This window comes from Seriola dumerili, unplaced genomic scaffold (assembly GCF_002260705.1).
Source record: "Seriola dumerili isolate Sdu_G_001 unplaced genomic scaffold, Sdu_1.0 BDQW01000068.1, whole genome shotgun sequence".
Classification (NCBI taxonomy): Eukaryota; Metazoa; Chordata; class Actinopteri; order Carangiformes; family Carangidae; genus Seriola; species Seriola dumerili.
In genome coordinates this window covers 2913640-2941526 of record NW_019174323.1, presented here as the reverse complement: position 1 = coordinate 2941526, position 27887 = coordinate 2913640, and the positions used below count along the sequence as shown (strand labels likewise).

The 27887-nt window shown below is 40.2% G+C and overlaps 1 protein-coding gene across 4 annotated transcripts; it reads right to left on the bottom strand.

Moving 5' to 3' along the window:
- Positions 1–2319: 2319 nt before the first annotated feature.
- Positions 2320–19543, bottom strand: LOC111220036 (ORM1-like protein 3). Of its 4 annotated transcripts, XR_002665039.1 has the most exons (5): positions 19223–19543; positions 17788–18062; positions 17104–17255; positions 8167–8280; positions 2320–3826 (listed from the first exon to the last, which is right to left on the bottom strand). XR_002665039.1 is itself a non-coding variant. In XM_022742976.1 (4 exons), the coding sequence occupies exons 2-4, from the start codon at positions 17959–17961 to the stop codon at positions 3715–3717; spliced, it is 438 nt and encodes a 145-aa protein (XP_022598697.1). In that variant the 5' UTR covers positions 17962–18062; positions 19223–19543; the 3' UTR covers positions 2320–3714. The 4 variants fall into 4 exon arrangements, 3 of the variants coding, with proteins under 3 accessions (XP_022598697.1, XP_022598696.1, XP_022598695.1); XM_022742976.1 differs by lacking the exon at positions 8167–8280; XM_022742975.1 differs by lacking the exons at positions 2320–3826; positions 8167–8280 and adding an exon at positions 12921–15939 and having other exon boundaries at positions 17788–17996; positions 19223–19542.
- Between the last annotated feature and the right edge of the window lie 8344 nt (positions 19544–27887).

Here is a 27887-nt window from a genome sequence, read left to right as displayed (position 1 = left end):
GCCAGTCTGAGCTGCAAGTTGGCTGATAGAAAGATTCCTTTGTCCTTGATCTCACGTCAGGACAAAAAATTAACTAACCAGGCTTTACATTCTCTGACTGACAGACACACGCACAGATTTAACTGATAAAAAAAAAAAATGCCACAGCAGCAGTGGACCAAGACTGACCATGAACCACAATGTCTGTGGTTCAGATCTTTGTTGCATCACTCTCACACTGTCATCTCTACGGGTGATAAAGCCATAAAACACAAAATGCAAGCAAACGAAATTTCCCAGTAATATGAAACTAGGCTCATATCTGTTATTTATAATTTAGCATTTATCCGTTTCTGATAAAATAAACCAGAAGATGAAACTGAGATAATGAACTCTGCTGTACCAGTGAAGTTCTTACCTAAAAACAGATACTGGTGCCACTAAAGAGTTTGCGATCCACATCGCTGGTCCAGAGCAGCTTCCTTTCATCTGTGGGTAACAGTAAATAAATCATCAAATATGAATTAAAATCACTGCTGTTTCAACAACAATGTCTAGTAGCCTAAATATGGCTTCTCTAACTATACTGTAAACATTCACAATAATAATAGTGTGTGGTATGGTACAGTGCAGTTAGTGGCATTAAGCAGGAGTAACCTCATCAAAGATCCATCATCTTAAGAGAAAAGATTTTTGAACTCCTCATCATCAAGCATTAAAAGTTATTTTATGTATCTATATATTGTTTTCCTTTTTTTCTGAAGCACACACTTATGGTTTCAGAGGTGTCCTGGAGTTTTCCAACTGTCCCACTGAACCAAAAAAACCAAAGAGCACTGGCAAAGAGTCCTCCATGATCACCTCATCACCCTGAAATCTAGTCCACATAAGGTAATGTTAGCATTTACTACTGCCCTGCAGTGACCATGTACGGGCGATATATATAGTACATTTCATTAAGATATGCTTATACAGTAGCTCGTTATTATGAACTAGATCCAGGTGTGAAACATTAAAGGCGGCTCTAAAGCCTGGAGGTCTAGCAGAGTAGAGTTATAGTCTAATCTCATTTTATGAACTATAATATTCTGGTCACAGATTCCATCTCTTCTTCTCTTTCAGATTTCCCTCTTGAGCACAGACCTCTTGCCGTGCATAATAACTGTGGCTGCTTTGAAAAATACATAGTTGTGTAAGACATTTCAAAATAGAAATACATTAGTGTTAACAAATGTTAGATATAAATGGTCATTTGAACAAATGCAAAAACAACTTGTCCACTAACTGAGGCACAGGGTTGGACAAATAAAGAATGAGTCATGATAATCAAATGAAAAAGTGCGGTTTGGTTTCTTCATATCATTACAACTTTGTTTAAATATCAAACTTAACAATTCAACAGCTGTATTTAAATTTTAAATCAATTACAATACATTTCATTACATTTTAGTGAAAGTAAACACTCTCTTGTACTTCGTTTTCATGGAGAAAATTAAGTATCAATTGTTACTGTCACTTTGTTTAAAATTCCAAAGTACAATCAAATATAAACAGGCAAACTTTTATATAACAATTGTGTTGCTTACAATGTCCCAGCAGTTAGTCAACCAAAAAGTTAAACACTTTTACTATAGCATGGTGTCAGCTAGCTTAAGTAGTTTGTTTGTTACCTGGGCAGCCTCCATATTTTCTCTTCGTCTGCCATTTTGGGGGGGGGGGCCTTCAAAACTCGGCAAAGGGGCAGCACAACCTAAACTTAATTCTTTCCCCTCGCAAACACGTCATTTAGCAACATGGCCAGATTTTAAGGAGATGACCTTCGTTGTGAAATGCGAAAATAAAAAGCAGAAATTGCAGTCACTGCAGTCAATGGCAGCAGTGTCACCTCCGGACAAACCTGTACACACAATGCAGGAAATTAGTGGGCGGCGCAAACGCAGTTAAAATAGACCGCCAAAGAAAGAAGAAGAAAGAAGAAGAAACAAAGAAATAGAACAGTAATACGAAAATCTGTAAATATTACTTACTTTATGCAATTATGTTGAATTAAGTTGGGGCACAGAATATTTCTCAATAGGCCTTTTTCACGTTTTGTAAAAGTGACTCTGTTAGCAATGCAGCAGTGAATAAACTGACCTTACTGTACCTGACTTTTTTATTTCCTCCAAGGTTCCCTCAGCAAAAGACAGGCTTTCTAGACCAGTGGTTACCAAGATCACTTCTCATGACCAAATAAAGGCAAAGATATATTGTTCCAAAATATAAGACATAAAACAAAAAGTTTTTTATTTTTATTTTTTTTACATCCAGTCCAGTTACAACTATCATATGTTTCGTCGAAATGCAGTATGAAAATAAAAAATATGAAATTTAAAATATGAATTAGAGCAATGCATGAAATGTAATTTAACTAGGTAAAAAGAGCAGTATTAATCACACTGAACTATATAACACATGACAACAAAAGGGAAATAAACAAGCAATTAGGAACTATACTCAGTATTTTACTCCAAACTGTGGAAAACCTCCATGTGACGGCTGTGACTGCACATTATCTGTTAATGCTCTGTAGTTGGAGACAGTTAGTCTCACACAGGCCGCTCCTGTGCTTTGTTTTGATTATTTTCAGCTGTAAAAAGGCCATCTCACTGAGATATGTGTTTGTGATGAATTTGACAGTATCCTCCATGTCATGCAGCACCTGTTAAATTCAGCTGCCTCCTTATCCAAATGGGCACAGAACTGTTCGGCATTATCTGCTCTCACATTCTGTGCCAGTCTCTTCAGGTTTTGGGAAGTGTTTCAGTCTCCCATTTCTCAGCTGAGAGGTTCACAGATCCACTTTGGCTTTGAATGCTTTGACAGCACTTATCATCTGTGATACCTCTTTGCCTTTACCCTGCAGTTCAGAGCTGAGCTCATTCAATCCGGCCATCAGATCTGTAAGAAATCGAGAAGCCATGCATTGTGTGACAGTTCGTCGTGCTGCATCCTCCAAAAAGAAGTGTCAGAAAACAGCAGGTGGGCAAATCGCTGCAATACTTTTCTGGGACTCAGCCAGTGGATTTCAAATTGCAGTGAGAAGCATTTGCACAGTCATAAATCTTTGAGTACTTGTTGAGACACATCCTCTTCTCGCTTACAGTTGCCAGGCCAAGTGGTACGATCACTATCACATTTTTAATATCGTCTTTGTTTTTACAGTCTTTGAATAAAGTGCCAGCAGTGACAGACACTGCCTCCTTGACCAGTTTAACCAAGATGTGATTTACACAAGGAGACTCTGTTGCAACCTTACTTTCGTCTATGGATTTTTTAAAGAGCAACTGTTGGGCCTTCAACGCCAACTTCAACTCAGTCTTCACTGGAACACAGAGCGCTTTTGGATGGAAAGTTGTCACTGAATTTCTGGCAGTTAGTGATGTGATGACACTCCAGTTACACACAGGATTTTTTCCCCTAGGCCAACAGCTTGGTTACAAATCTGGTAGATTGGTCTGTCTTTGACCAAAGTGAACAAAAACTCATGTTCCCATTTGCAATGAAAGTTGTAGGTTTTTGCCTTTTTTGTGAATTTTCCTCCATCTTGATTAGTTAACTGTGCAGCTTCATGACAGTGTCTTGATCCAGGCAATCAGACAAGAGATAGATGTGTTCTAACATTTCAGTATTGGCTAGATCAAAAAATATATATATGACATCAATTCTTAAAGCTTCCAAGACAGCTTCTAATAGCTAAACGTAGTGTCCCCCTGCTTTAGACATGCAATGAAGAAACTGCTCAGACAGGCCTTCTTGGCTGGAGAGTCTTCTGAACCTGATTGTATGGATTTCCCAGAAGTCTGCACTAAAAAAGAAAGAAAGAAGAAAGAAAGCTTCTTAGCATGTGATCTTATTCAGAGAGAGATCATTTGCTCTCATGATCGTCCCAAAAAAAGAACAAAGAAAATATTTTGAAAGCTTCTGTAATCTCTTTAAAAAATGTTTTTGAATGCAAAAACTGTCCAAATTTCAAAGTAGAACCATCCCATCTAATTATTTTTTAGAACTAACATGCCCTCTGGCAGCAGCTGTCAATGAGACTTGGTAATATCACAGGGGAGAGAAGCTCCAAATTTAATGATAAATAGATAGAAAGCTTGAGTGATTCTATTTTAAAAAGTAGAGTATAGATGAAATGATTAATATTCCACATAACTACCCACTGGAGAGGCTTCCTTTACCAGTGAGGCTTTAACTTTTTGTCACTGAATGCAAAAAAGAGAGATTAACTTTGCATACCAAAAGTAATAGTTCCAAATTATAGGACATTTATAAGAATAATTGCAGTTAAATGATTTACCTTCAAGACAACACTGTGGTGTATTCTTCTAAGAATACATTACAGCATGAATATCAGTGCGGTGATCATCATTAATTACTGTTAATCATCATATTGACTGGGTCAGTGACTGAATTTAAAATGTAGCTTTTAACTTTGCATTTCCCTTTGAACTGCACATTCATGTTCATGCACGTGCAAATGCAAATGCAAGAAATACCATAGCCGGATAAAAGCTCTATGATCCAACCGATGAAAACAGATATGGAATCAATAGAATCAATAAGATTCAATACTAAGATGTGTGTAGACAGCAGGGTGAGAACAAACGATGCGGGAGTGATTTGCCAGATGCAGTTTTCTCTTGGTTGTTTTGATCCTGCAGGAGCTCTGGACCTGGGCCCCTTAAGGAGATTAAAAAGACACTAAGGTCAGCTAAATACAAGCACGTCAGTCCGAGAGACATACAGTATGCAACACCCGTGTGTCATATGTCTTCCTAATACGTCGAAAATGTCCTCTCACCTAAAGAGAGAGGCTTTCATCCTTGAGCAGGCTGAAAGTGATGGGAGAGTAATGTAATTGTATTACAGTCAATGAAATTACCGCATTCTTGAGAGGGCACTCGTGATGAGAGTCCAGGCTGGATGGTAAGAGGAACACTTAGGAATTTCAATGACAAACACACACACCCTAGCATTGTAGCACTCAAGTCCCAGCTGTAGCCAGAAATACTGATATCATGAATGCAAATCCCCAAGTGCCACCAACCCTGATGAAATTTTTGACTAGACACCAGCTTTGATTAATTAATTTAAATATTAATTAATTGGGGCGTCGAGTAGCTCAGTTGGTTGAACATCCGCCCCATGTGCAGAGGCTAAGGTCCTCGCTGCAGTTGGCCCCGATTCGAGTCCCGCATCGGACAGCCCTTTGCTGCATGTCATTCCCCCTCTCTCTGCCTCCCCATTTCCCGTCTCTCTCTACTGCACTGTCAATAAAGTCATAAAAAAGGCCCAAAAAAAAAAAAAAAAAAGTTAAATAATTTTCTCTGTAAATTTGATCCTCCCTAATTTTGTTCCAAACCCTCCTTTTGCTTTACTTTTTGTCCAAAAACAACACAATTTAGAGATATTTAGTCCAGAAAATATCAGAATAAGCTAATGTTAGCTCCATGCTGCAGACCTTTTAATGTTTCTGGCTGACTCGTTTTAAAACAACCCTGTAAAAAGGGTCTTGACATGCAGATGTTATGCTAAAAGACTGAGGGTAAAGCTGGAAGCTCCAGGCAAAAAGTCAGCATAATTGTATAAGACATGAAAACAGGATTGTTATTTTATTGCATTACTGTAGTTTAGTCCTAGTATTGTAGTGTATTATAAGGAAAAATGTAGCTCAGACTGTTACATACATGTTTGTATTTTCACTTTAGTCACAAAAGAAAACATTTCAGATTAACGTTTTTTTTTCTTAATCTGTAACACAACAAATATAAATGCAGCTATATATACAGTGTGTACTCCTTGGTGGTAAGCTAGTTAGCCACATGTGCTAACGTCTGCAGCTTAGAGTAGACACACTCTCTTTTTTTTTTGTTTGTTTGTTTTCTAAAAGCATACAAAGCTTCATATTGGTCTAGATATAGATAGACCAGCACAGATATGAAAGTGCTCAGTTACAGTTACTAAGCTACAATTAGTCTATCACTAGTTGGGGGCGGGGTTTAACAAACTTTGTGTTTTGATGTAAACTCCTTTTCAGGTTGTTAAAACCATAAATTCATACGCACAGTACTGAGGATGTGACTTCAGTGTCCACAATGGTAAATTTGCAATTTTTACCAATTGCATTTTGCAAATGTCCCCATTGTGGGACGAATAGAGGACTATTTCATCTAAAATGCATCCCGGCCCCTGTTTTAGTCGTGACCGTGGGTCATACAAGAGAGATAAGCTCTCAGATCTAACAGATCTAGGAGCTGAGTGCCAATGAATAAGGACTGTGATGGGCTATTGGTGTGCAAGATGCTTGTTTCCTACAGTGTCATGTATCAACAAAGCATCCTTATTTTAGACACAGGAAATGCATGGCATCCGAAGTTATTTTACTCTCACTGTGGAGAACATTGTCTCTTTGTTTTTCCTCTGTTGTCATTTGATCTGAAACATGTTCAGACTTGGATTTCCGAGTTTTAGGAAGTCTCAGACTCGAGCTGAGTGGTTTTATATAGACCTGATTTACACACAGACACACACACACTGCTCCCCTCTCTTCTTCTCAACACACTCTCCCCTCTGTGGCTTTGCTTCCGCCTCTTCCCTCTCTCTTTACCCCCCCTGCACTCACACAAAGTGAGATAATAATACAGCACAGAAGCCACTGCTAACACCACCCACATATGCACAAACACTGTTGGAAAACAATAGAGTTGAAGGTCCTTGAAGAGGGAAAATAAAAAATAACACAAAGCCAGCGTAAAATGCTCAGTAAGCCCCAGGTAATTAATTAAGAATATTCAGATTCAGTCATGGCTTAATACCCAGCAGTGCAGTGCTAAATTGCAGCGAAGTGAAAGCTAATTAGGCCTGTCTCTTATGCTGTGGTGTGTTTTATTTATGACTGCATTTCTGGAGCATTTTCTCCATTTCTGTGGCACTGCCATGGTGACCGGAAAATGTGATTCGGCTGGTTTTGAACTCTGGATGTCACAGAGCAATCATAAATCTTATTATTGGGCGGAATGAGTGTGTTAATAATGTAAAACAAGAACAGTTTATGAATATTCATAGTTCCTATGATAGATCTGGGTAAGGCTTTATGAGTTGGCTCATAGCTCCACCCTGGGAAGACAGCTCATTCTTAACAGCTATTCGTCATTTGAAGTTGTCACCGCGGACCGTCTCATCTGTAACAGCACTAAAGTGGTTTTCGGTCTCAAGTCAAACAGTTTGGGCTCTGTGAGACTCGTCCAAACCTCTGCATCTGACATCTTTTATATATTTTCAGTGGTTTCTTCTACTTTATTAAAGGGGTGAGCCAGTAATATAATACTGCCTCAACAAACAGACATGTTGTCAGGGAGAAATTAACTCCAGCCATCAGTTATAGGTCAATTTCTGCTCTTGCTGCTTACAGTCAGATAACACATTATCTATCTTATTATTGTTGTTATTTTGAAGTCACTCCAGCTGACTTTGATGGTGGAAAAAACCACTGTGGCCTGCAGACTGTCTTGGAAGCATTGAAGCTATTTTTAAAAACCTATTTTTCTCAATCAGCAGCTTCCAGTGAGCAATGTGACCTCACATGACCTCACAGTTTTCTACCAAAGTTTTGGTCATTTTACATGATAGATTCACATACGTGTATGTCTGTTGCACCAAATCAGACTTTAGCAACATTTATATCAAACTCTGATGATTAGTAGTTATTTGCTTATTCTGACAGGCCACTGTCAGTCACATCTGACCCATCCAAACAGTCCTGAAGAGTCTTTGATGGTTAAACTCACTTAATAAATAATAAGGATGTTGCATTTTTCAAGACTTTAACTTTGATTGCTGCTTATCATGAATATTTCATCTTACAAAGAAAACCAACCAACCTAACCCTGACCCAAGTTTTGACAAGCTTTAAACCATAGAATTTTTAGATCACATGGATCCTAATGAGGATTGAAGGATTTCGTTTTTTTTTTTACTGGATGTTGATCTTTTAGCCCACATGAGCTTGTGTAAATGATTGTCTATAGTGGTATGACCAGCTAGATCCAATGATGAGTATCTGCAGTCACTTTTCAAAATCTAATTTCCCCTGATCCAGTTCTGAATTGATTAAAAAATGTTGAGATCTTACTGTACACTCACAGCAGAGGTGTTATGAGCAGCAGTGAGTGGTTGATGGACTTTTCTCTCCCTGTGTTTCACATCTGAGGCTCTCCACAGGCAGCCTGAGAAGAACTGAAAAAACTGGAAAAGATGCTGGAAAGATAACAAAGTAAAAGATTAAGTCTTTGTTTTGTTAAAAATAAAAATACAACATTGGCTATTATGAAGAATCAGGTGTCTGTTGTTGAAACTGTGATTTTAAAGAGCAACTCACATAGAATTTTATCTCCAATTATCATATCAGACTAAGGAAAGCACAAGGTGTTATTTGCATCATATATATCTGTGATTTGTTTTGCGTTGTTTTGATGAAGCATCGCCATCCCCACCCTCCTTCTGACATCGAACCTACAACCCTTCTAAACTCCATTATCTAACCACTTTTTACACTTCTACAATAAAAAGCCTGATTTTGTAGATTATCTGAAGGGACAAATTTGTTTTTGTGAATTCGGAAAGTATGGAATGTTGCACACAGACAGAACATCAGCCACAGAGGAAATAAAAACAAATCTAAATGCAAATTTTGGTAGCCTATAAGAATTTAGGTTTTGGAGCACAGCAGAGAAACAATTGATGCCATGCCGCTATGTGCAAACACGTAATACAAACATACGTACTGTTCACTGTTCTGCTTCATATCACATCTGTTTCTAAGTAAGCTGTTAAAGCCTTTTTATAGCACAGCTGATTTTACTGTGTTTGGCAGAGCAGCCATTAGACAGTGGACTGACCTTAAGAAAGTCTACAGGCTCTCTCTGGAAGCCCCACAGTGCATTTCAGTGACAGCGCAGTAGCTTCGAGGGGGCACTGTCTCCTGTCATCACTCCTGCCCTTGGCTTTCCCAGTGAGTTCAAAGACCCCGTGGGGTATCCAGAGCTCATAATTAATTGATCCAACTCTCGTTTGGTTCTATTTATAGCTGACCCCTTCCATGCAGTTACACCTCCTTCTTCCCCTCATACATGAAACACACATCACTCGTGATCAAGCACATCATTATTACTATTAGGCTGAACTGTGTCAATGTCACAGCAGGGCGGCTGAGAAACGAATCCAAGGTTTGTTGTGTTTTATCTCGTCCCTGATGCTGTCACATCCACAGAAAAACAGAGCACACGCAGTGGGAGCCTCGCTACATAGGGCCATGCATATTTCAAATGCTCAATCTGAGTAGATGGCAGCGCCACGTGTTCCCCCGGTTGCTCAGGGCCTGTTTGGGGCGCTGCCTTTCTGGCAGGGTTGTCATCCATATTGAATGATGTTGGTCGTGTGGCAGCCATGTGACTTTGTTTTCCTCTGAGAGGGAAGCAGACACGCTGCCTACCCCAGCGCCAGCATAAACTCTTCATGAAGTTATGAGTCAAGATGAAATAGAATAAAATAATCAAATTAAATTAAAAATAATAGTTAAAATTAGGGCTGGCTAATATTAATGATCCTACCAAAGTAAAACCAAAAGTATTACTGGCAAAATTAACTTAAAGTACAGTATCAAAAGTAAAAGTACTTGTAGTAGTAAAAATGACCCTGTTACCACACTGTAAAAATACTGTATAGTAAGTAAAATTCCTCCATTTAAAGGTCCAGTTGTATAAAGGTAGATGTCTATGTCTTCTTTGATTATAAAGCAGGTCTAGGTTCTATATTAATACTGTGAAAGTATCAAAGCCTCAGTCCACAGAGAAATGCACATAGCCTGTATTCAGAAACTGAGCCCTCAAATGAGCCATGAGGACTTCTGTAACTTTGTGATGTCACAACAAAGCAGTCACCGCTCTTAGCCATGCCCCAAGTCCCGCCCACCTGGACCCACCATCCAACCTTGAAGGATTGCAATCAGAGGAGAGGCTCTGACCTGGTTTTACTAGAGCTCCAGAGAGAAGCCTGAGAGAGGAGATATAAAATGACATTGAGATTGTTTTTGGTTCTTACACCCACAAGTATATCTTCTTATGGATCAACACAACAAATAAAACACAGGAAAAGTGTAAAATATGGAGCTTTAGATTGTTACTTAACTGGGTCACACAAGGGTCATTTGACTCAAATTAAACAATTTGAGAAGTTTAGAGGGAAAATAAATCATGGATCACATGACAATGGTCCCCAAGTGGACTTTTTTTGGTAGGGGTCAAGAGTCAAAAAGGTTGGGAACTACTGGTTGAATCTATAACAGTGCATTGCAGCTTATCCATTTTTATATAAAATCTTCATCTGAAAAGTAATTAATAAAGCTGGTAAATAAATGAAGTGAAGCAAAAGTAATAATGGAAACTATCAAGCACTTAACTACAGCTAACTATGTCTTAACTGCATCTCACAGGAACCGAAGGAAGTAAATCACGACTACAGCCTTGTTACCCAGTGGTTTCCCAGGCTGAGATTTTTTGATCTTTCAGCAAAGTAAAGACACTTGTTGTGCATGCTGTGGGTGCTAAGGGTGAGACAGGAGGCACAGTCAGTCAGTGAGGTACAAACAACACATTCACACTCACTCACCCTGAAACTGCATCAGCACTTTACAAGAGAAAGCAAACTGCGAATAACACAGGTACACAAACTGCACCTGTTGGACGTACACAGGCACGGTGTGTTCGCTGAGCTGGACAGAGAATTATCAGATTATTTAACATTTAAGCTTTTTTGTGTATTTTTAATCCTTATTTGATGGTTCTGAATCACCAGCACCAGGGAGAGGGCACAAATGAATGTGAATGTTGAGGCAGTACAGTAAACAAACTGGATATAGAAATCATGTGGGAGAGAGTAACGGCGTAATGAGTAGCAAAACAATATGTTCCTTTTTTTCTTGTGATACTCATTACACCGTTGCACCAATTGCAGATATAAATATACCTGCGCGCGCGCACGCACACACACACACACACACACACACACACACACACACACACACACACATTTTCCGGCATAAAACACACAGCAGATATGTCTGGAGTCTCCTTCTTTTACTGGGCCGCCTGACTTTTATTTTATGAGTGAACAGAACACTTGCTCTCTGTGCCTGCTCATATTTTCACATTTTACACACAGACTCTACAAGTGGTGAGTTTTATGGGTCATGTGTTTACTGTCAGGCAAAGTCATAGAAAGCTAGGTTTAACAAAAAGAAGGAAAAGGAAAATAAATCATTCATTTCTCCATGAGACTGTAAATCTTTATGTGCATAAATGAGTAAATGAAAAAGAAAAAGAACACAGACCAACAATCTCTCCTTTACCACATTCCTATTTACAGGGGCTGGCCTCAGATTAAGGTCAATAACAACCATTTGCTGCCCTCTGCTGGACAAAGATAGTTCTAGTTGTCACTGTGGATAATATTAGCTTGAAAAACACACAGTATTCTGTGTATCAGCTCCACATCCCTTATATTTAACCACTGAACGGCTAATCTTTAGTATTCAACTGTTATCACAGTGTATTACATACGCATTATTGTGCATTACATGCCTGAAATTTTAACCACATGGCACAGGATGTAATTCAGTTAATTGGACCATGAGCTCACATTCACAAATCTATATTTACATTGGCCCCAGGCTTTGGTCTCTTAAAGCTCATATCACATGAGAAGAATATGAAATTGCAGGGTTCTGCAGCAACATCTTGAGAGGAAGGGCAATCAGGCTTAAAATCTATTGAATTAAAGAATTAAATTAAAGTTCATAATTATCCTAGCTGCCTTAGCAACAGTAATAATTTGTATTAGAATAGGAGGCAGATTTCCATCTGCTAGATAATTACACGAACATGTCTTAGTTGATTCTGTTCTTCTTTGAATGGTCACTGTAAAAATGGAAAGACTGAGAAATGTACATAGAAGTGAATGTTTGCCTTTCACTCAGTGAATTTCAGACTTCTATTCACACTAATGCCTCATCGTTACTTTCACTTAATCAATGTTTAAAAAGCCTCTGGTGTTGTGTGACAGACCGAGCGCGGTACAACACCTGTATCAGTTTGCAAGGCTGAAATAAAGACAGAGGATTGAATGTTTGATTTGAAGTGCCGCTTTGTTTCCAGGTGGAGCTGACAGAGTGCAGAGCACTATGGGTTAAAGCTGCACGGTTTGGGATATTAATCAATTAATTTAAGTTTTATTTGTCTGAAGCAAGTATTGCTACTGAATGGCAATCAGGAAGATCTGATGACATTTGTATCAGAATGACGTAATACTATATAATAAACCCTGGAACTAGTGAAAAACAGGTGAAGAAACAAATGCAATTTTCCATAGAGAAAGCTAACTGTTGAGAAATGTAATTTTAAAAGAGGATGCAACTTTTATTAGGTGCATTTTTTCATAATCACTTCTGTGGAAACAGCAGTGTAAATATTGTAAATCCACCTCAGTAAAAGGAATTGACTGTTATGACGTAATCATTTTTAAAGAATCATTTAAACCTTTGAACTGAACTCAAATAAAGGCTGCAAGTCAAAACAAGTAAGACATGGTAATATACCATATTCACTGAAAAGAGAAAAGGATGCTTCTGTTCAGATTAACAGTAATCCTGCTAATCTTTCAAACTATGTTTAGATTTAATACAAGAGTTAAGTAAAGCCACAAAAAGGCGTCGTACCAAGCATCAGTTTTAGAACTAATTTGTACAATGAAGTGGTTTCTATCTTAATAAAGCCAAGGCATTTTGTGCATGTCAGGGAAACACTGACAAAATCAGACACAACAAAAGCCAAAGAATTCTGAGATGATACTTGAAAAATACTGTATTTTGGGTCAAGCACTCTTACAGAAGGTAACATTGACATTTCCTTCAAAAAGCAAGTACAGTTACCACCGAGCAGAAGCCATGAACACAGTTTCACATTTAATCAACATTCAGTTCAACCATCTTTCAATACCTGTTGTCTTCAACAGTCCAGTAAAATAGAAAAACACACACATGTAAAATACATGGTCACTTTGTGCTACAAACTCTTATAGCCTGTCCTTGAATAAAGCCCTTTATGGTGATAAATGATGACGACATTTGAAAACATCATGATGGAGAAAGAAACGCTGCAGCAGAGCAACTAGTATTTACAACTCAAGTGTCTGGATCTTTGGTCTGTGCTTCGATGCATCAATTATAAATTCTGCCAATTCAATACATCAGTCTGCTAAAAGGAATAATTGAGTGGAATCATTTTGGTTTCAGCAATAATTAATATGAAACAGCATGAATTACAATTATCCAACTGGGTTAAAACTAGTCCCTCAAGTACCAGGACCGAAAAGCTGAAACTGCTATTGTACCTACTACTGCTGCTACTGTCAATATTAATGTTAATATGGCTACTGCTATTACTACTGCCGAGAGGGAAATGTGTGGTTCAGGCAAACATTAGGAAACATTTAAAAAAAAAAATAAAGTAGGTCTAGATCTCAGTTTAAAACCAGTCTTCCACTTCGACGACAGTGTTTAACAGAAACATAACATTCATATTACTTTTTGCCTCTTCATTTAACATGTTTAAAACACACTGTATTCTGCTTTTTATCCGTTTTTCAACTTATATGAATAAACACAGTCTCGCATGTTTATCTGAAAACTGTACAGGTTGGGGTGACCATCACCAAATTAAACAGTGGTTTCTTAAGCCACACTGAGGACCCAAATCCCCATAAAGCCGGCGACTCACACCCTACATGTTCATATTATTAGTCATTACTTCACATTACCAACTCACTGTCGCTGAGACTTGCCATGGTGAAATGATTCACAGACACTCCAGCCTTCCACCGCCACGGACAATGAAAAAGGATCCTAAACATGCATTGGTCGAGAAGTATGTAAAACTTTAAAACATACATCGCATGTTATGTTGCCTTTTAGACTAATCTAGCAAAGCAGCTTTGTAACATCCCTTTAGCACATAACTGTCATTTCCTTGGATCCTAAAAAAAAAAAGATTTTGACAGGGTGAGGACTTGATGTTCTCAGATAAGGATTTGGATCAGACTTGGACACAATACTCTAAAAAAAAGTAAAATAAAATAAATAAATCACCTATTGCTGACTGATATCTCTTTCCAATGAATCTAAAAGCTGCACCAATTAATATTTTTATATTAACTGTGGATCAAATGACTGTGTGTACTGTAAAAGGACCAATCCAATCAGGTCCAATCAGAAAAAAGCCAAGTTAGATCCACTGTAGGCGAGCAGCACAGCACCAAACAGTAGACAGACAACATTAGCGACTAGCTGGTGGAGGCCAAACCAAAGTTAAATGAAGAATGAACATGTGACTCAGAACAAATACTAATGTTGCTCACTATCTTCTAGATACAGTATGTAAACAGACAATTTTTCCTCAAACCATAAGAACTTTCTAAGATGATGTCAGTGCTGTGTTTAAAGATTGTTTGGTGCCACCAAATGGCTAAAAAGGGGAAATTAATACAGCTTTAAATTGTTTGTCTATTGTTATTTTTGATGTTTTTTATTTCTTAACATTTCATGAGTTCGTTGTTGAGCGTGTCAAATATTTTCACCCCTTCATATATGTAAATAGGGCTGAAGAAAACATTAGAAACAACTGACAGTTCCATGATTTACTGCAGGGCTACTGCACTGGATTGCATTATATTGCACAGGTGTACCTAATAAACTGGTAGCTCTGTGTGTAGTCTGGCCGCAGGTTTTCAAAATAAGATGCAGACATAACAGGCTTGTGTGAATGTTATGTGTCCTGAGTACAATTACAGAGCAGTTACAAGCCTGTGTCCCTGTATGTAGTGTAACTATGAGTAAAGTAAGGACAGAAACACTTATGTCTTCACTCAGATTGCAGAACTTATGCTTATGTTGGACCAGTAGTGCGCTCTCGTGCATTCTTTCTGCTCACACGGCAGACGCTCTTGCAAAAAGAAGGCTCGCTGTGACACAAACCAGGACAAGAGGAGTCCAAATATGGAAATGGTCAGATAAAATAAGAGTTGCTTAACCTCCCATTCATGGCCCTGAGCGGAGCAGTGAGAGCTAAATATAAAACCTTGTGGTTTCTCGTGTCTCGCTTCTGCAGCAGTTCGCAGGTTTCTTACCATTCATTAACGTACTGTTACTCTCCTCTAAGCCCAGAAAGAGGAAGCTTAACGTGGAAGTGAAGCTGAATAAATACAGCAGTGTATTATTAAAAAAAAAAAAAAAAGAAAAAAACGCTTTGATCGCTGTCTCACTGTGCCAATGGGTGTAAAATGGCACATGATTATTTGTGCAACTACTCCTCCACTCCCAACACCTGTCACATCAACAAATTGTCATTTCTACAGAAATGGACATAATACTCCCCTTTACAGATGCTTTTTAAGTGTCTCTGGAAAACTTGTAACTCAAGGGAGATAGGCGTCAAACAATCACAACAGTACACTTTCCCTTTGTGCTCTCTCTATAGAGTCCTGTGTCTCTTTCCTGGGGTTTGGTACCATGGCAGTGTCCCCAGTAGGCTTCATTTAGAGCGCTGCTCTGCAGAGTCGGGAGCCAAAGAGCTATGGATCCTTGTGGATCTGCAGCCAAATCAGAGGCCTGATACTCTGCGTGCTCTCAGCAGTCCATGGGGACTTAGGCAAGGAGGTCCTCTTCCTCCTTGTCAGTACTTATTAATCCCAAAGATCCTAACACCGTGGAGCTGTGGCAGCTTGGGGATGAGTACGGTGAGCAAGGAAACAGTGTTGACCACAAAATGGACTCGATCGTATTTGGTGTAGAAGCTGGTTAGGATATACCTGAATCAGGGATAAGTAGGAGAAGAAGAAGTAATGGGTAGCAGATTAACTCATACACTTCATATATACAACAAGGTCTTCAGTGAAGAAAAACTTTTATTACACCCTGACAGCATGCTGGTTTCAGGTCAGCACCAGACGCAGGGGTGTGACATTTCTGGTGAAGCACCAGAATCAATAAGGGAAAAAGAAACTAGCTCTGCTGATTTGATGCAAGCAGAATTTTTAAATATAGCTGCACACACCACTAAGGGTTTTTGTGAGCTTAGAACGAAGAATTGCACATCCTGTTCTCTGCTGAACAAGTGAGGACATGTAAAAAAAAAAAAAAAAAACCCTCCCAAAAGATTTTCGCAGTAGTGTAGCTTTTTTTTTTCTCCATGTGGAGACGAGAGACTGACCCCTTGTCTCTTCCTGCTGGCACTGTTGAAGAGCCCTTTGAAACTAGTGTGAAATAAAAAAATAAAAATAAAAAAAAAAAGTGTACACCTGCAAAACTGCTATCACTACAATGTTCAGGCTGAGCTGGCAAATCAACCCCAGGGAACCGGAGTGCTTCCTGTAAACTGAACTCCGCTGGTTAATAAGGACAGAAAAGGGCATGAAAGCAGCAAGGGGTGCTGCTGCAAACACTAAGCCCCTGAACAATTTACGAGTTGGGTAACAAGGGAGCAGCAGGGATGCTAATCAATAAACACTCTTTGTGAGTGCAAACTCAAGCACAGAGGAACAAGAGGAGCACGATTTCTTAATTAATGTACATTTTTTGCTCAGATGAACCAGAACAGGTTCACAGTAATTTCAAATCAAGGTACAAGCAGGCAAAAATAAAGGTGCACTGGCTAAATTCGCTTAAGGTAGCTTATTGATTAAGGAGCTTGGCAGACACGCTCCCATGACCACAGAGACACAGGTTCAATCCTGAGCAGCAGTGTTGATGATGTGACACAACTGGTGCTGGTGGGTGGGAAGCCAGTGAGGGATCATGTCCTTATCTGAGCAGTCGGGAGTTATCCTGTAAACTGTCTTCTGTCTGCACATCACCTATGTCAAGCTTTGGTACTCTATAAGCGTGTACTCGGGTTTGGACCCATGCCTAATGATCAGCTGTTCCCTGCACCTGTGAAGGCCGAGCTAAGCGTCAGGTTTGGATGTTCCACTTACAGGACAATAGGTGTGATGGTGAGGAACTTGCGTGAAGCAGTAAACTGTACGCCGTAGTCCATCTGCTCCCAGTGCGTGAGGAGGCGGGCCTTGCCCTGATCTGGCGTCTCAAAGGGCGTTCCCTTGACTGTGTGCAGCAGGAGGTACATGCACTGCAACAGGAAAGAGACACTCAGAGACAGAAAGAAGAGTCACGCTCCGACAGATATGTAGAACATAAATGACTAATTACCCAGGAAGCCAGGAAGTTAGCAATGCTGACTGTAATGCAAACTGTATGATCTGTGTACAGCCAAAACCACATCTTTAAAATACACTTCTGTAAGAGATTAAACTGTAGATAACAGTACACTCTTCTCAGGAACTGTGGGCCAGACAAATCTTTCAGCTCTGAAAATTAGAAACTGGCACTAATTTATTAACAAAGAACATTACTAAGAGCAGTGAAACAGCAGGCAGGACATTTTCATACTTTCTTCATAGAGTAGTGCAGAGTTTTTGTGTTTTTTTTTTTTTTTTTAACCTCTGACTCCTTCATAAAGATATTTTCATTCCCCAAATCCCAAACGCTTTAACTAGGCCAGCACTGCACTGCTATGTGTCCTTCACTGAGCTGACCTGTTCGATAAACGTTAAGGCAAACTGTGGTAGTGCTGCTGCCTATGGGCATTCCGCTCCACTAACCAGATTGTGGATGAGGTTGGTGAGGGTCCAGACCACGGGCACGCTGGCGAAGGGAATGCTGAGCAGGATGATGTGCAGGAGGCCGATGCCCAGGATGTAAGACAGCCACATGCCCCTGCTGTTCATCACCCGGGTGTTGGGGTTCACCTCGCTGTGCGCCGTGCCCACATTCATGACGGCGGCGGTGCTACGTTGAAGCACTCTACCTGCTGTACATTGTGCAGACACCAAATGGTCTCTGTTTGAACACAGCTGGTGTGACAGTCTGTCTGAATCTACAAAGGGTTATCAGACAAATCATAATGAGGAAGGTTATTTAGACTCATGTTAATGTTCCTGAGCAGAATGTATAATTGTATAATTTGACTGTAGATTTTAATTACTTGCTTGCTCCTTGCTCAAGTTGTGCAATTGTAATAATCACTTCTATCTAGGGCTGGGTGATAATTCAATATTATCACTTGCCGGAATTTAGTGGCATCATACTATTTATTATCTATTGCTATTATCAGCATCCACATTAATGTATTTACAATGTTTCAGTGAAATTGAAGGAATGAACATTGACGTTATGATCATATCATGTTATTCATTACAGGTTACAACTAATGACTATTTTCTTTATCAATTAATCTATTATTTTCTCAATTTATTGCAAATAAAGTAGTAAATACATATAATATAATGGTTTGTCCAAATATATGTCCATCACACCTTCACAGAGCTGAAGGTGATGTCTTCAAAGGTTCATTTAAGAGGCTAAAATCTGCAAATATTCGGCACTTTCTCACAATTTATTATGATTAATTGATTACCAATTTTTTTTTCAGTGGATTGGCTCATTGATTGATTGACTTATCCTTTCAGCTCTATTTATTTACTTAATTTTACAAAATTCCAATTTCTAATAAAAAAAATTCAAACAAATACTCATTATCATCACAATGGTGATAACTGATTAACCACATGACCCAGTCCTACGTGTTGTAGCCTAAGTGCTTTTAATACAATCTCCAATTAGCAACCTTTTACTCATATTGAGATGGGCCTATTGTACAATTAAACCCAATCAATTATGATTTTAAGTGACACCTGCCAGCCAATCAGAAGCCAGTATTTTCTGTGACGATGAGTTTATAAGGAACTAACGTGTAACTAAAGCTAAATGAAGAACTATCATTTTTAAAAGTCAAGAAACATGATGAACAGGTCAGAATCTGCCTGGTAAATAGAAATTAATTGACAAGAGTAAACAGTGTAGCAAGCGTTGGACATTCCAGCACGTTGTTGTTTTCTAAGTTGTCGGAGTTGAAAATGTAACTGGATACAAAATAATCCGTAACGTGGCGACACACAAAGATCTACAAGTGGACTGCCCGGCTGTACTGGAGTTAAAAGTACACACATTTTTGAGAAGATAAATCATTACACTCACTGCAGAGAAAAATGGCTTCAACTCCGACCTGTATTGGCACTAGTCCGTTATCACAGTTTTTTGTCTTAACGCTGCCTTCAGTTATATAACTGATACTATCACCGGGACACTGGCGACGCTCCGGTGTCCTGATCAGTCATCCGGTGCCGCCGTTCAGCTCCAAACGTGCCGCTCAGCGTTCCGGTCCGCTCGCAGACACACAATCCATTGAGACACAACCACTTCTCCTTCGTCTTCGAGCCAACAGCTGGTGACAACACAGCACAGTTCATCATGTAACGTCATCACTGCCCGTTTTCACAGCTCCACACTTGAACTCGGTTTCTTTACTCTTCGCATTCTGCTGTCATTGGTTGTCCTCTGTCACGTGACCACGCTGACTTATCACCGTTCAATGTGTTGAAATACGTGGACTACGCCCCCCTTCTACGTCACGGCGTAGAAGGAATCCGAAGAAAAGGGCATGATTGACATTGTGATGCTGAAAATAATTAAATAAATAAAGCCTATATTCTATATTTTATTGCAAGAGTACATGAAACACTGCTGTACCTTGAAGATTAAGTGGATTTTTTTTTTAAATAATGAAAACAATTGGTTGATTTTCTTCTAGTGATATCATATATTTACTATATTTCTTGTTTTTAACTTTCAAAACATTTTCTTCTTTTTTCTTTCTCTTTCAAATGTTATTCATTGTAAAAATGTTATAGTCTACTGTAAAAATGCAACGAAAAAGAAAAATCAGGCTGTGTCTTGTACATTCCATGTTAGCGGCTCTGTGAGGTTTAATTTAAATGTCTGAATCACCAAAGGTTTTACATCTCATCCTGATGGGGACATGAGTGTCTGTACCTAATTTAATGGCAATGTATCTAATAGTTGTTGAGACATTTTAGACCACAAATGTCAACCTTATGGTGGCACTAGAGCAAAAGTCATGTTACCACAGGAGTCAGAAGGATTCATCCTCTGGGGACTATGAATGTCATGGCAATCCATCAAGTAACTGATGAAATATTTTAGTCTGGGCTACAGCCACCTCTTGAGCCACTTGTGTGGCTAAAAATAAAGTAGCTCTTGCAGATATTTACAAAACAAGGGAGAAATAAACTTGAGATAAGGTTAAGGTCTTAAGATATAATCTAATTTCACTTTATTAAGAGTTTTGTCATTTGCATTCAATTAAAACCATCACTGGCTCTTTGGTTAGCACTTGATACCTCTTTGAAGGAGGCCCTTGACTCCTTGTGTAGCCAAGGTGAGAGGAGACCTCGCTAGAGGCAAAGAAAACTGACTGACGGGACTGATACTCCTGTCCCAAAATCAAAGATCAACAGTGTCATGTTCTAGATCCCAAGATAAGCCCTAATACTAATTTAGGCCCACAGTAGCCCGAGGCTTGAGGGGTCAACTGTGTTCTACTTGCATGCGATGTTACACGACACCCACTGTTTCTAAGGGTACCCCTGTGATGAGTGGCATCAGACAGGTTTGGCCGGCTGACAGTGGACTCTCTCATATGCTCGTAGCCTTGGGTGCTGTGGCTGTCTCAGCTATGTAAACCTAGAGCTCTGTTGAACTGTGGACGATGGATGACAGTGCTGTGAGATCATCGCTGGCACGGGAACAATGGCCAAGTACATGACATTGATAAAATACACCTCAAGAGGGGAGCAAACGATGACGCCGACTTCAGCAAGTCCTCATCTGGATATATATGCGACATTTAGAGACATATTCTAAAGGGTCATTTCGGCAAAATAAATACACTTCAGGGGACTGTTAAATGATAAAAATCACCTCTAAAAACAAAAGCTATTATTTAAAAATTCAAACTATAAGTGTTCTTTAAGTAGTATACACATGATAATTAATAATCAATAAGCTCCTTTGTGATTAGTTCCTTCGTTCACAGGTTGTTGCTCTCGGGTTTTCTTGTACAGTACCCGTCAGAAACACTGGATATTTGATCTTTGCTGTGAGGAATCTCTGGCTGCCACCACCGATGATCAAATCAAAGCCTCAAAGTCCCGCGGTCGTATCCATTTCTGTACAACCACATATTTAATAGCTGTTTAGATATGTTCCTCTGTAAGACTACATATCTCCACACTCTGGCTAATCCGCTGCAGTTCATCTGGCAAGGGCTTTCAGACGTAACATGACTCCATTAATAGGACTCATGCCATTAGTAAAAGCTTTTAATGGCAAGATGCATGTTGTATTCTCTACTGGCATCACTGGCTATCTGTAGCTGTGAGTCCAGAGTCAGTTCTATACATGTCATTAGCAAAGACATATGCATATATATATATAAGCTTGTATTTATTTATCAGCTAAAGTTTTCCAGCCATAATACTGAATATAACATGGATGTATTTGGTGGGAAATATAAATATTCGAAAAAGGACTGAAATTTGAGCTCAGGACCTTTGTGTATCATCTGCATTTATTTCAATTTGATGAACCAAGTTGTTCCAAAAACATTTCATACCTAAGGATTTTTATAATGTTAGTTCTTATTGTTGTAAAATTAATGTCAAATTCTCTTGTGTGTTGTTTTTCTCTTCTCCTGTCTCCACACTCCTTCATCTTCCCTTTGTGGTCTTCCAGTGATGGAAGCTTTGCTTAGTCTTTATATTCATTAAGCATTTAAAGATTGTTGGAAGGAAATCATACACTTTACTCTTGTGATAATGCAGCTTTGCATATGTTATAAAACCATAACAGCAAGTATTAACAGAGAACTCGGAAGAAATTCAAACTCAGGGCTGTTTATTCTTTGTTGTAGCAGTTATAAAATAATGCAACGCTCTTGGCTAAGGACTTTTACATCCCTGGGCGCACCAGATATTGCAGTGATGTTGGAATTCAGTCAGGAAAGTAATTTAATCTGGTTAATTAAACGAATCACAGTTGTATCGTGGAAAGCATAACATTGACTGTTTGTATAAGAGTAAAAGATACACATTGTGTTCCTGTAGGTAGTTGAATACATCACTTTGGTTAAATTCTTATTATAGGCATTTGTCACAATTGCTGACACTCTACTTACTGATAAACCAAACAAATATCAAAAGAAACTGTCGGACGCGGCTGTAGTTATCACATTACAGGCTCTTGGCTCTATTATTTCATGTATTGCACTTGACGATCAAGAGCTTCTGATTGTTGTGTATGACCAGCAGATGTCACCATCAACACACTTTGAAGTGGTCGATGCCATTCTGCAGCGGTACTGTGATTCACCTACAGTGATGTAACTTTAACACAGGCACAGTGATGCAGTCAAGATGAGAGATTTATTAATGAAGCACAGCTCGTTCGTTTCTGTGTCTCTACTTGTTACCACCAATCAACGCTGCTGCCAGTGATGAAACACAGAGGACTTAGGGTCTTATACATCTTATATACAAATGCATGTTTTTATATGACAGCATGCTTTCATGTATAATACCTCCGACAACTCATTGCCAATAAAGTTAATGTTAATTCTGCAGGATTTACTTTCCAAAGTGAAATGAATGATTTTTGTCCAATTTATTAGGTACACCCAGTTTAAGTAATCCAGCAGCCATGCAATAACTTCTACTTCTATAAGTTATAATGAGCAGTTTTTGCTGTTGATTTGACTGTTTGGTCATTTTGGAAAGTGTAGCTTTGTTGCTGCTCTATCTTTAGACACAGAGTTCGCCTTTGGTAATGGCCATCCATAATAAAATGTTTGATTTCATTTCATTATCCCAAAACCGAAGAGTTAAAACTAGAGCATTTTTTTTTTTCATATTTCTTGGTCAGTCCCATTTTTCTTGTATTTTGTAATCTGGATAATTTTCTTCCAAGATGAACATATTGGCCCGATTTATAACTAGCCTGGTAGTCCATTACATCAACAAATAGGGTTAGCCTGCTAAATGAGCGGTCTGATGGTTTGCATGAACAGGGTGGCCTGGGATGGAGTCAAATTCCCAGCCTGAATTATCGTTTTAGTCCAGCCCTGGTGGTGGTGCTGCTTCATACTGAGAGGTATATTTCAAAATGGATCAGTGACTGTAATATTTCACTTCTTATTACTCCAAACATACAGCATAATCTGTATTCAGCATTCATTGTGTTTCTTGTCATTTCACTTATGCAAGTTGCTGACAATTTATTTTAACCAGTATTTCATATTTCAAGCATTTTCCACGCTTCCCTGCCAACTGTTAGGCAACATGAAAATGCTCGATGAACTCCTTGAGTTGTGTACAGATGAACTAAGACAAAGGGGCCAAAGCCAAAAGGGGGATTTGCTCAAATTGAACAAAGCTGAGAAATATCATTTTGAAAAAAAAAGAAAAGAAAAAATTAAAAATATTTCCAACTTGTTCTGTAAATGTGAAGGGTAAGACATCTGCTTAGTTTACATGGTTACAATTACCAGTTGTAAGTTGTGGAAAATGTTACTTGAAAATATAGAGATATGCATGGCTGGCAATTCAAATGTGTTCTTAAGGTCAATGGCAGTGGGGCTTGTATGGCCTGTGGATGAGCTGGATGTGACAGGAATGACAGTGCTGGGGCAGTTTTCTCCAATAGGAGAGGTGGACTTGTGACCCAGGCAGCCTTGGATGATAGCCTCGCTGGAAAAGGCTGACGCAGGGAGTCCATTATTGCCCCTGGAGGAAGCTGAGGATTAGAACACCAAAGAATTTCAATAAAAGAAGTGTCTGTTTGGGGGTCGGGGAGGGGCAGAAGGATGGTGGAGGTGGTGGGGTCGGGGGGGGTTCCTCCTCATTGTCCCAACAGTGATTGAGAGCAAGAGGAGGGGAGTGGGACGGCATTGTGTTTGCAGCTCCTCTGAAGAAGGTGGTTATTAGGGGGGATGGCTAAGGAGGGGTGAGGGATAGGGAGGCTGTTGACTCTTCATCTTGTGTGAACAAAGTCTCTGGCACATAGCCCTCTTCTGTCCCTCTGTCCTGGACTCCCTTGTTTACGAGTGCCATGAATTCTGTCCCTCTCGGCGGGGACCCCCACCAACTCCAACCTGCACCGCCGCACATTGTGGGGCTTAAGTGCCCTTTAATTAGGCCGCCTCAGTGTCCGGCTAAAGACCGCTGAGGGTTTAGGCTCTTCCATGTGGGACCTTGCTGAGTGACTCACACACACCAATAGGGCTTCGCTCACACAGCAGAGGGATGAAGTGTTTGCTGCTCTAATGAAAAAGGTTTATTTGGGGGAAGAGTTCTTGTCGTCTTTGTCCCCCGTCTTAAAAAGTCCTGACAAAGGCATTGATATCATCTTTAACACGCTCCCATTTCCAGGACACATCAGCAGATACTCTGAGGTAAAGCTACAGTCCTTCAGACACCAAGAGGCACATGACTCACAGAAAGTCTCAAATCATGACAATAAACATGATGTACTTCCTATACAGACAGAACCGGGACTTCATTAGAATTATTATCGGGCATTAATTAATCAGACAATTACTGCACAGATGGAGGCAAAAGAAAATCTGTTTCACGGTCATGAAATCCAAGTGGAAGGTTTCCATCTTGCACATTATGTAGAGGAGCATGAATTCATGCAAAAATATGTAAAGGAGCGTGAATTCACATAAATTCTCCTTTCCACATACACAGCCAAACACATGCACAGCTTTGTCATTGTGATGGAGCACATTTCATTATCATAACAGCAAAAAGCACAGGATCGAGAGCATAAAGGGGGAGCTGGGCAAGAAGCATTGGGAATTTGCTGAACTGCTCCAGCAAAATGAGTAATTTCTGGATGCCCTATTGTGTGAAGAGCTTACAGGGTGAGGGCCCTGAAAGGAAGAGGCAAAGGAAGGATATAAACATGGGAGCAAGTGAAATAAAGTGAAAGATGTCAGGAATGAGAGACAGAGGAGAACGATGAAAAGAAGTTTGTGAACGGAGCAGGGTGGGATTGGGCGTGTTCAGAAACTTTTTCGCTTCAGCCCAGTGTGTGTAGATACCCTCCTAATCCTGGTTTTATTGGCTGCCTGTGTCCAGCCATGCTGGTCGGATTGAGTAGGGAGGGTAGAGAGGTGGGGGGGCCGAACACATGTCCTTCTTTGTGGTAATACGCTGATTAGGCCTGAGAAAGAGCCGGACCTGGTTACGGCCTTTCTCAGGTCACCGTAGAAACCGGCCCGGTAGGGGACCTCTGTGTGTGCCTCCCCCTCCTGTGCACCTACTGATGCAGACACGCAGACTGAGGCCTTCCTTCCCTTCAGAGAGTTGTACAAAACACCACCACTCAAAACAACCAACACAAGTGTTGTCGAGTCACAGCTCATTTCAGGATCAGGCTCTGATGTTCTTGACCTTAATCGCTGTTGCCTTTCCAGACAGTTCGCTTTGCACTTGTGGCCTCAACCTGGGAAACGTGGTTTCAATGTTGTTCAGATGCAGACCGCAGACTGATTCCTTTGCCTGCACTCATAAATCAGACCACTGTCACACCCCCCCCCCATCCATCCCTGGCCCTGCACACCGTCTATCGCTCCTGCAGAGCAACTGTCATCCAAATCCTCGAGCTGAGCTAGGCACATTTTTGACGATGCCGTAACGCACGACAATGTTCGTGATCGAAAACAGACCTGCCTCATTGTCAGCACGGCCATGACATATCGCATCTTGACTTGAGGCATTGAAAAGATATCTTTATTGGTATAATGTAGAAGACTCCCCACTAAGACTGGCTGGAGACTGGCTTCATACAACTCTCACAAAGATATCTATCAATTATTGTCACATTTAGAGACTTGGAGGAAACCCCCCCCCCCCCCCCTTTCAAACAGGGCGGTAGGTCGAGTGCTGCTCAGTCACTGCCTGTTTCCCTATCTTCTTTGTTATGGAGGAATAAAACACAGAAGGGGTGGGTGAAGGGGGCCACTCCACTACTGACCTCCAGACTGTGGTCACCGGGCCCTCTCCCTGCGGTGGGCACTCAGCCTCCTCTCTGCAGAGTGCGCGCTCCCAGCCCCTGCTGAGCGACCTCCAGCCCCCTTCGGTCCGCTGAGCTCAATCATGCCCCGGAGGTCTTCAGCAGAAAGACCACGGCCCCCAGGCAGCAGACATCAGAGGGGAAGACAAGTGTGATACGCTGCTCGGGTATAAACACTGCTGGTGCATTTAAAATCACTTAAGAGTAACAGCATTTGTGTTAGAGTGACATGTCTATCACTAACTTTATGTTTAACAACAGTCAAAGTGTGATATTGATATTTGAGCCACCTGTCATTTTAGCAGCAGGCATCAGATTTATATTTCTGTAATTATTTATGGGCCATATTTTCATTTTTAAAATCCACTTTTCTTTGCTGCATTTTTAAATTAGGATGAAATCAATAAAACATTCGTCAGTGAACGCATTATGACCCTTCTTACTTGGAACCAGACCTCCCAAAGGCTGGTCTCCATATGGCTCCACACGCTCAGTCTGTTGTGAAATCTACCAGGTAATCCATCTGGTCTGAAGATGCCATAAAATGTTAAATCTTCACATTTTTAAAACCACTCACTGTATATGTGCAAAAAGGGCCTTTGAATCTAGTAGGAAAAATGTCAAAGAATTTGTTCTTATTTGAACTTAATTTTGAAGATTGTGACTCATACACTAAATTTTAACTACAAAGAAACAACAATCTTCACACAGACTTGCTTAATAACATGGCACCACTGGTCTCTAAGGGGCATGGAGCTTAAATCTAGCAGAAAACTCTGTCGGTAGATTTTTTAAAAAACCCCAAAGTTAAAAACACTTCAGAGCCTCACTTTTCTAAAAAAAAAAAAAAAAAAGTTATGTTCTGTGAAGTCCAGTATGAAATCTGTACTGATGAACCCCTTCATTACTGGTTTTCACAGCGGTCACGTCTTTGGTGGTCAGTCTTTCCATGACGGCCGACTGATAATCCTCTGAGACAAAAACCTCCTAACTAGATTGTTATCACTACAACCTGCTTCGTTTGATCTCTGCCGGGTATCTTGTTTGTATTCGTCCCGATCAGTTTCCTTGTATGTGAATCAAATGCATGGTTACTTCAGGCTAAGTCCATCACAAGTGTCCCACCCTCCTCCTTCACTCTCTATCTCTCTCTCTCCTCCTCCCTCCTCCTCCCCCACTTGTCCCACGGCTGCTCGCCCCACAGCCCATCAGAATGACAATAGTATTGATGTAAAATGTGTTGCCTTTGGGCCGCTGAAGCATATAACCCCTGCATGCCTGGCCCAGCCACCACCGCAGTTTATGGCTTTATTGTGTCCCCTTTTATGTGCTCCCCTGTTGGGGTGGGCGGACAACAATTTAGAAAATTCACTGTATATGTCCCAGTGAGTGGGACACAGCGAGATTGTGTGTATGTGTGTGTGTGTGTGTGTGTGTGTGTGTGTGTGTGTGTGTGTGTGTGTGTGTGTGTGTGTGTGTGTGTGTGTGTGTGTGTGTGTTGGGTGCATGTGTACGTGTGCACTGTATGCACGTATATCCGGATCAATTAGTCAGGGCACAACCCCTAAAAATCAATATGTCAACATGTACGTCAGCGTGTGTGAAGCCGGCATCGCGGAGTCTCCTGAGGAGAAGGCGACCTACATCCCCTTCACCTTCCTCTGAGCCACTTTGGTGAATTATTGTTTTGTTTTTTTTTGTTTTTGTT

Bases quoted from the DNA above. Each gene is read 5' to 3' on its own strand.
- LOC111220036 (XM_022742975.1), bottom strand. From the start codon at position 17,961: ATGAATGTGGGCACGGCGCACAGCGAGGTGAACCCCAACACCCGGGTG. The intron at 17,256-17,787 runs GTTAGTGGAGCG...TTCCTGTTGCAG, and splicing joins CCAACCTCATCCACAATCTG to TGCATGTACCTCCTGCTGCA. The intron at 15,940-17,103 runs GTAAGTGGAACA...TCCCTGATTCAG, and splicing joins ACCATCACACCTATTGTCCT to GTATATCCTAACCAGCTTCT.